The following is a 9,452-nucleotide window of genomic DNA, read 5'->3' on the forward strand; positions in this document are numbered from 1 at the left end:
AACAGTTTTCTTATTGGATTGGTTATCTGATGAGCTGAAAAAGAGTTATTTAAAAGCTATCACTGTCATTTAGCCGTTGCATAACACAGCGCACAGCGAAAAAATAGTCAAAATAAATTAATAATTTAAAACATAAATATTCAAAATAATACAAAAAATATGCTTGTGAGTGGCTTATTTTAAATATTTTAAAACAATTAATTAGTAATTATGTGTACCTCCCCCCCACCAAAAAAAAAATTTTTTTTTTCAAGATATTATGCACTGCTTATATAAAATCCTAAGAGAAGCTTACGTGTGATGCCTGTGGGTTTTTTACAATGTGTTTTCTAGAGGGCTTGACACCATTTGCCTCTTGGCGCTTCCACAAAGTAAACTTGCTCCTTCTTCGCCCCTTGTCCCCTTGGGTAAGAACCCCATTGTATCTGTAATGGAAATACAGCAATAATTCATAGTAAAACTTGTAAGATACAAGTGAACTATTCATGCATTAGCAGGTTGTCAATACCATTGTCTCAGGATGCAATACAATTGCATTATTTATTCAGTAAGGAAAGCATAAACAGTCGATGAAAATATTGTTATTTCAGATTAACAGAATCAAACAAAGTATGCACTACTATTATTTGCATTTCCTCTCTCATATGGTATCGTGAGGAATTAAAAACAAATACACTGTGTAGTTGGTCAATATCATTACTGAGTTCATAACTTTCATTTAACTATTCATGATTCACATTATCAACATTTTGTTTTAAATCATTCATAATGCAGTGGATACCAAAACATAACCAATGATCCCATAAAATTCTGTGTTCAACCGGCATGTCATATTTGCTTTGATATCAGGCAATACTGTAATGTGTAAAATCAATAATAAAAAAACACATCTTCATGTGAACAGAAACATTCCAAAACTCTTCCTCCCACGAGATCAATCAATAAAGTTGTGATCAGATGATGGATATGGTAAAAGACCCAGCAAAACATTCACTTTGAACAGGTCCAGAGTACAGAAACACAACAAGAGCAGTTCTTGTCAGTTAATCTCTAGTTTTTTGAGTCATGGCAAATAAACACACAAAAAATGAAGGCTGTCCCACACAATCAGAGTTTCAGGTAACCAATGTCCTATCATGCCGTTGGGCATTACACTTTCATACATCTGATGAAATTTTGGTAAATTGCACATTGTGGTCACACATTTAACTAAAGAGAGACAAAGAATACCACTGGTATCTGTGGGGTTTCGTTATAACCATAATCAAGCCCAAAGAGTTCTGATGAACATAAAAGATATGCTCCAGTACATACAATATGACCTATTAAAAATATTACTATGGTATGCAATACTATTAGCTGGATACCTTAAATACAATGTGTCTCCCTCTAAAACCAAACTCAGGCCTACCCAACTACCAGACTCGGCACCGAATGATCCCAAATTCACTGGTAGATTGGATCACACTACCCGTTTCCAAAGTGTGCATCAGTAGGCATTTTACGGTATCATACCTCAGAACAAATTTTGAGATGAGATGCATTACTGTTCAACTCGGCTCAGAATTATCGCTATCACATCACATACTAGGCAATAGCTGTGTCATGACTGAATTTTCGAGGCGCCTACTGACGCACACCTTGAAAATGGGTAGTGTGGTCCAATCGACCGGTGACTTCAGGATCATTTGGTAAAGAGTCTGGCAGTTGGGTAGGCCTGAAACTAAAAACATTACTAGTACCTTGAAGCCTAATTTGCAAATCTGAACCAGTAATCTCCAAAGGAGAATGAAGGGCAAATAAGGATAAGGGGGAGAGGGGGTTAAATGTCAAAAATCATATTATTTAGTCCAACTCTCATCCTGTTGTCATGAAAATTTGATACCAACTCTCCCCCATCTATACTTTAGGTCTGCTGTTGCACATACCATTTACTTCTATGAGGTTGTTTTCATCAAGGACTAGTAAATAAAGATGAAAGCAGTGATTACCAGTCTCATTAACAAGGTAAATGACAATAAAATTTGAATAGATAGGGATTTAAATATTAACTATCCTTAATAAAGCTATTACTGACAGCTATGTGAATATAAATATCTTTTTAGTCCGACTTCTGATAATAAGACAGTTAAAACAAAAATTCGGAGAAACAATAAAATTTTCTTTTAATCATTCCCATTTTTTCCCACATATACCATCTTTCCTGGATAAAAGCAGAGATTAAATACAAAGACGAAGCATGAATTAGATTAATTATTAAAAATTAAAAAAATTAAATTAAAAATTATTCATCATCAATTTGATGAAAATTGAATGGTATTTCAATATATATGCTCTATTATCTTTTGAGTTTCACAAATCTGAGTACAAAAATCAGTTGCAGTAGTTGAAGTGATCTTTCTTCCATCCATCCCTCCATAAAAGTTTGGTTTATAAATACATATTTACAAAGTTTGCGATTAACAAAGTATTACATATCAACATCAAAACAATTTTGACAAGCCAAGGTCTACATACTAGTATTGTTTTTTAAACATTTTTCCCTTTTCCATGATATTGGTTATACATGTGATTTCTTCTATTGCATCACTCATTTGCAAGGCACTTCCACACCAAGCAGTACTTCCTAGGGTCAACTGAACCTAATCCTATAAGCTGAGATTTGTTCTTTTTAAAAAAAACACCACCATGCAATTTAACACACTGCATTTGTCAAGGGAAATATTGGATCAGACTTTTTTCACCAGCAGATAACAAGCTAGTGCATTTTTTTTTTCTTTTTGGCAGAATTAAAGCACGAGATATAGACTGACAGTATTGGCCTCACTTTCAGAACAAAATCTTCTAAGCCATCAAATTAAAGAGATCTGATCTAGTCACAAAGTAAGAATTTCATCTTAAGGGCCATTATGAGGAAGTCTCTTTGCTTGTTCCATTCCTAAGACACTGTTAAATTATGTAAAATATATATAAAAAATATGCACTCTGAAAGCAAAACTTATGAAAGTATATTTTTAACAGATTTTCAGTGGCACTTCATTACTAGTAAAAGTAGATCTATCGTATATTCTCCCTCTTTTAAGAAATCGGTATTGATTAAGAAACATCTACCCAGATGCATAGTTCAGGAACCAATTTATTATTAAAAGCAAAGATCCCAAAAGGAGCACATTCTATAGCCATGTTCAATATATCAGAGGAGTAAATTCTATAGAAACCAGTTGTAACTATAATTGGGACATAAATTTTTTTCAATGCAGTTAATGCATATAAAAAACACCCCTTCTTGAAAAAGAAATATTCTCCTTACTTCATAAATGAATAGAAGTGAATATAGCATTGTAAGCACATTTTGAGACACATTTTCTTTTCTCATCCCCCCCCCTCTCCCCCTTGCATCTGTTTCTGTTTTCAGTTCTCCAGAGAAAACACCTGTTATAACAGCTCACCTCGACCACCAGACCTAGATATCTAGTCTCCTGCTGTGTTCAGTTAAATGTCCAACAGTAATCTTGTTGTGAAAAGTACTGTTAACATACCTCGGCTTTTACCTAAGCAGACACGCAGCCCTGATGAAGCCTATAGTCTCATTTCCAAATCAAGCTGGGTCAACATAATCTCAGTATGACCCATCTCACAGTGATTATGATTAGCTCACCAGGCCAGTATATCTAATCCCACCTCTGTCCCAACCATTGCCATTGTAACTGGGTGAAGTAGTGAGCCATCAGACTGGCCACCTATGGAGATCTAATCATAATCAGAAAGTTTGCTGAAATGGGTTCAATAGAGATAAGTATATCTATCTTGACTGGAAATAACACTTAATGTATTGCCACTAAAATGTGCCCTTTCAGTTATTTTATTTATCTTTTTAAATATTCCTATATAATTTTGTAAAAAAAATTTACATTAATGTCACTGTATTTCTCTTTTAGGCACTATTTCTTTCATATGTTAAAATATCATCAAACTACATGCCAATGTTAATACTGAGTACCTTCAATGACATATAATTATCATGAGATCAATTATGTTATTGTTAATTTTGAGTATCTTTAATAATATATAATAATCTTGAGAATTACTGAACAGTGACTAAATGTGGTATAACTAGCCACCATTTCCCCACTTGAGCATATTTTCCACTGTATATTTTCCACTAACAGCAAGTCTGTAGTGAATTGCTGCATTAATGTCCACCCTCCCCCTTCACACCACTTTCTAGGTAATGTTATTAGTGTTATGCAATTCTACAGGCTGCAAATGTGTTTCTGTATCCTCAGACAAACTCCTTTCTCTAGCACTATTTATTTCCATCAACCAGCTAATTTGAACAACTAAAAATATATTGCATATCTAGGGGTGAGCATTACACAACAGACTGACATACTTCTTGTATATAAGATCCCCAGGTTATACTTTCCACCTTTGTATATAAAAGAACATGATAAACATGAGCATGATTCTTTAAGCAGCTTGAGGATCTCTTTTTTCACTATTTTCACCTATATTACTGACGCTAAGTACATTAGTGCCATGTTGGTTTACCTGGCTTATTACTGCCCTTACTGCAAAAAAATTACTTTTTAAATCTTCTAGTACTTGGCCACAAAATAAGTCAATACTTTTACTTCCATTTCAAGGAATACAATTGCATGACTGAGGACCTTGGTCTGTTGTTATGGTATATGGATGATTCAGATTCAAGTTTTTTGTTCCAATGAATATACCAAAAGAGCACTTTTCTATTCACCTGCCATATAAAGCACTTGTCACAGATTTGTAATTTTATTCCTATATTACAAGATACGTGCAGCAATATGCCGTTATATGTTTATATTAGTGCCTGAGGTAAAAAAAAAAAATGCATGGGAATAGTATGTAGCTAGTAATTATCCTTTTCCTAGCTGTGAGTGTTTGAGCCTGGCACCAAGTTAATACTATGCAGCACTGGCAGCAAGCTCATTGCCTGGAACAATATAAGAGGATATTTTCTAAACCCATTTCATACTCATAATATGGACTTGGAAAATAGTATTGAGTGGATGAATTATATATTTTCTGGAGATAAAAGCTTCATCATTTAATCAAGTAAAATTTGGTGGGCAAGAATGCATATTTATTAATTATATTCTTTCCTTTCTAGATTAGAAGGCATTAAAACAAGCGAGTATTTAGTGGGAAGTTCAGTGATTTGGTTAATCTGATCAATTTAAACAAACAAAACAATATATACTCAGCTCCTTTTTATAAACAATGCAACAGACACTAACAGAGGGTATTTTTATGACATGTTTATCTTTGCAGCTAAAAAGGTTTCAGATAGATTTGCATCAGTGCTAAAAAAACAGGGGAATGGATAAAACATCTAAACCAGCAGTTTTCTGCCAGAATTTTTCTAGAAGCAAGTACTCTGTTTCAGTTTTAATCATCTGAGATAGCAATCAGATCAATGTAAAGTAGTCTGGCTTGGAGTGCCTTGACAGGTTGATCTTGAAAAGGCCAGTATTTAACAGGATATCAGCTGGTTCATATACTGTCCTCAACTAAACCAAGTGAAAAAAAATTGATTGTATCCAGGTTCTTACTATTATACGGTTTCTTAAAGAATTTGATGGTAAACCTCATCAAATGGATGTAATCTATTCCCAGATGACACAACACAACTTTTCTTATTAATTTGTTTTTAATTGAAAAAAACACTGAGCTAAAAAAATGTCCAATTTCAGATAAGAAAGTTACAGGAGTTTCAACCACCTGCTAATTTCATGGCAATCAATGTACATGTCCATACTAACTTAAATACCACAGGCAATAAGGCCTTAATGTAAACTCAATTTAGTTAGAACTACAGTTATTGGTTTCATTCTCTTAAAAGGATAATATCTATGCTTAACATTCCATTTGAACTCTATTAACCGTTGCACTCACAGCATTTTCATAGACTGATGATTTAGAGCATTCAGACAAAAGATGTGTTAAATATTGCTCTCCATATTACACATTTGCATTATAATTTTGGTTCATACACTCACCCAAAAAGTTTGGAAACATTATTATTTTGAATAATAATAAAATAAACACATGAGCTAAGGTATATATATTTTAACCAAACATTGATGGATTATGCACCCACCATACATTTCTTTTTATATACACTGAACATTTTAGTTATTAAAAAACAATTTCAGGTTTCAAAACTTTTTTGGTCAAGTGTGTATTTATACCACAGCAATATGAGTTACCCAGTTGCAATCCAGCATATTTCAGCTATAAAACTTATTGGCTATATCATGTTGAGTCACGAACCCCTTCCTATTCTTCAACTTTACTGTGTGAAGGTATACTGGATATAACATTATTTTTATAATATATGAAATGCAGGTGGCTGAAGATAATTATATGATATACTTATATCATTAACTTTTTTCATTGAAAGGTTTGATGCAGGGTATAGAATCAACCAGGGAAGGTATGATGGTACCAGTAGATAAAATAATAACATCAATTCATCAGAACAATTTCTATATATCTCCCTTCAGTCATATATTTCAAAGCTTACTAAACATACTGCAAAGCAATTTCTAAAAACTAAATGACCATCCTCTTCCAAAGGAGTAATTTCTGGTTCTTTCCAACCTACCACTGTCATTAATCACCACCATAATTATCAGTCCCTTTGTTTACCTATAGAGACAGAGCCATTTATACATGCCAAGGGCAATCCTCTTTAACGGACTATATATATATATATATATATATATATATCAGCCAAAATGTGTCTCTATCCAGGGATGGATATAGGGCATTTGACAGGTCAGGGAGTTTTGGCCCTGATATCACTATGGGCGCTTTCGGAACAGATGATCAGCACACTAACTTGTCCACAGATTAAATATGGCTATCCCCACTAATTTAGAGATGCTGCTAATCTTCTCATAGTCTCCCTGCCATCCCTACAGGGGTCTAGCAATTAAACCCCGAAGCCAAGATCTAATCTGTATGGAGGCAAGAAGACCATAAAAGGATTAGGTGGCATCCCTTTTGAGTGGGGTCGGCCATATTTAGTTCACGGATCAGTTAGTCCGCAGATCATCTGTTCTGAATGCAGCCTATGACGACACACTGGATCTGATAATCCTGGTTCAAAATCTCAGGCTATGCCAAACATGCCCCAAAATAAGAAAAGTGCTCTTAAAACTTTTTTCTATAACAGCAACTCCTTTCCTCACAGAAACAGAGTCATTCACAAAGGCACCATCTAATAACTAACAGAGAAAAAAAGGTTATCTCCATCAGCTCAGTGAATTCAAAATTCAGCACATATATAGCATGGATCATCATTTGTGGCCAAATGTCAGTTCAATAACTTTTGGATTTTCTGAAATGGTTATGTCTTTTGTCATATATAATTTGTCACCTGAGGTCTGTTCCATTCCTTTTAGATCCTCTCAATGTTCATTATCAATTTTACTTACCCTAGCACCACTATCTCCCCATACTTCAGTGGGGTCACCTTTTTGGGACTTCCATGTTTTTTATCGTCATCCCCAAGGCTGAGTTTTGCCTTGAGTGATGATTTGGTTTCCAGAGGAACAACCTCTGGTAATTGCTCCTTCACTGTCTGGACTAGATCTGTCTGCTTTGTGTCCCCATTATTAGCTGGCTCCTGAGGGACTTGTTGTAACTTCTGCTTGTTTGGATCTTCTAGGGCTCTGGATTAAATAAAACAAAAAATAATAACTTATTTTATTGTAGTTGAATGAACTTAACACTTAAAAGGTATATAAATATGTAAGTTTTTAATGCACAATTATAAGGTCATCTCTAAAGCAAGATGTGATTTGTCTTTTGAATCAAAAACTCCATGTGTGTGTGTGTGTGTGTGTGTGTGTGTGTGTGTGTGTGTGTGTGTGTGTGTGTGTGTGTGTTGGTGGAACAGGGGTGAGCCAAAGAGTACACCCTGCCTGTATTTTCCTTTTGCTTTCTATTGTGTAATATTATCTGATGTATAAAATTAATAAAAACAATAAAACATAAAACTTATTTAAAACATGAGACGTATGTGACAAGAATGTGCAATGATAGTGTGACAATTTCACACCAATCACTTTCAGATGTTACATGTTAAGGAGTACTTAACACATATAGACATAATAAAACAACACTGTGACTACTACGTTGGAAAGTTACACGTGGTCTCATGGTGAGTGGCAATTAATTCCATTATATTCACAGTTCAGCACATTAGTAAATACTAACAAACTACACTGAAAGATTTGTTTCAAAATGTCCAGACGACTAAGACAAGACACAAAGAGGACCATGAAAACAAAGATATGACAACAAGGATCGGACAAAGACGAACGACTAAGATCACGACCCACAATTTGATTACTGTTTACACATAGCAAAAAGCTTACAAACAGTAAATACTCACATCTGTTGTGTATCTGGCATCACAACTACCCAATAATGTAACTATATCTCATCCTACAAGTCTCAAAAAGGCAACATTGTGAGAAAAATCTCGAGTGAAAACAAACGAGCAACAAATGACCTAGTTCCTAACATGCAGAGTCACTCCTCGTACTTGAGTATCGTTTGCACCGGATGTGGTTTCCCATATAAAAAGTGCGATTGCGTTTTTATAGTTTGTGTATTAGTAAATAAATAAATAAATAAATAAAATTTGAGTACGCAGTTTGAATAGGAATAAAAAATTGTGTGGAGCAGACCCAAAATTAAAAAAAGGGGCCGAAAAAATGAACTTGTGATTTTGTTTAAAAATAATGGCAAAAGCAGGAATGAAAAAGAGAGGCCAAAATGCAGACTCACAGGACCTGTCACGTGTACGGTCCGTTCTGCATGAACCATCCGTCCTGACCGATTGTACACGCAGCAAGGACCAAATTATTTGAAGTTCTAGGTCCGCATTCCTAAAAATATGCCCCCCCCCCCGCCCCTTTCACAAGAAATGGAAGAACGTCCTCACCAAATGCAAATTTTTAGAACGAAGAAAATGGGGTTTTCGGGTGGACCAAATGTTCCTGTGCTTATTTCAGTCGAACGCAGTTGGTGGTAAATACCCCATTAAATTTAGTTACTAACATGATTAGTATGTTTTGTCTTGTTCATGGAATATTAGCACAATCATGTTGAGATAGACACCGCAACCACCAGAGCAGCGCTCTCTAACACATTGTAGTAATATCAGCGCAGTGATTTTTCCCACCTTTGTATCTAACCTTTTTCAAAATCTCATTATATATTCCCACTTTTAATTGAAATGTGTTTCCTTTTTAATTATTTAAAATGCTATTCCATTTGCATTTCTTATAAATATTACATTCAAGCTGGGTACAAAGTTTTTGTATCAAAATGAAGCATGGTTTACAATTGATTAATATTTTAATAATTAAATATTATTAAAATATTAATCAATTGTA

The 9,452-nt window shown here is 34.4% G+C and overlaps 1 protein-coding gene across 1 annotated transcript in view; it reads right to left on the reverse strand.

Moving 5' to 3' along the window:
* LOC106159836 (E3 ubiquitin-protein ligase pellino homolog 2) overlaps window positions 1-8,633 on the reverse strand; it is a 25,144-nt gene extending 16,511 nt beyond the window's left edge. Inside the window, exons 1-3 of the mRNA XM_013536258.3 lie at window positions 8,444-8,633; window positions 7,482-7,718; window positions 296-425 (exon numbers count right to left, since the gene is read on the reverse strand). Of these exons, the coding sequence (XP_013391712.2) occupies window positions 296-425; window positions 7,482-7,718; window positions 8,444-8,463 (387 nt within the window). The 5' untranslated portion in view covers window positions 8,464-8,633. The remainder of the gene's footprint in view (window positions 1-295; window positions 426-7,481; window positions 7,719-8,443) is intronic.
* Window positions 8,634-9,452: the final 819 nt, after the last annotated feature.

The sequence above is a fragment of the Lingula anatina genome, chromosome 2, assembly GCF_051362555.1.
Source record: "Lingula anatina isolate TDL-2025a chromosome 2, LinAna3.0, whole genome shotgun sequence".
NCBI lineage: Eukaryota > Metazoa > Brachiopoda > Lingulata > Lingulida > Lingulidae > Lingula > Lingula anatina.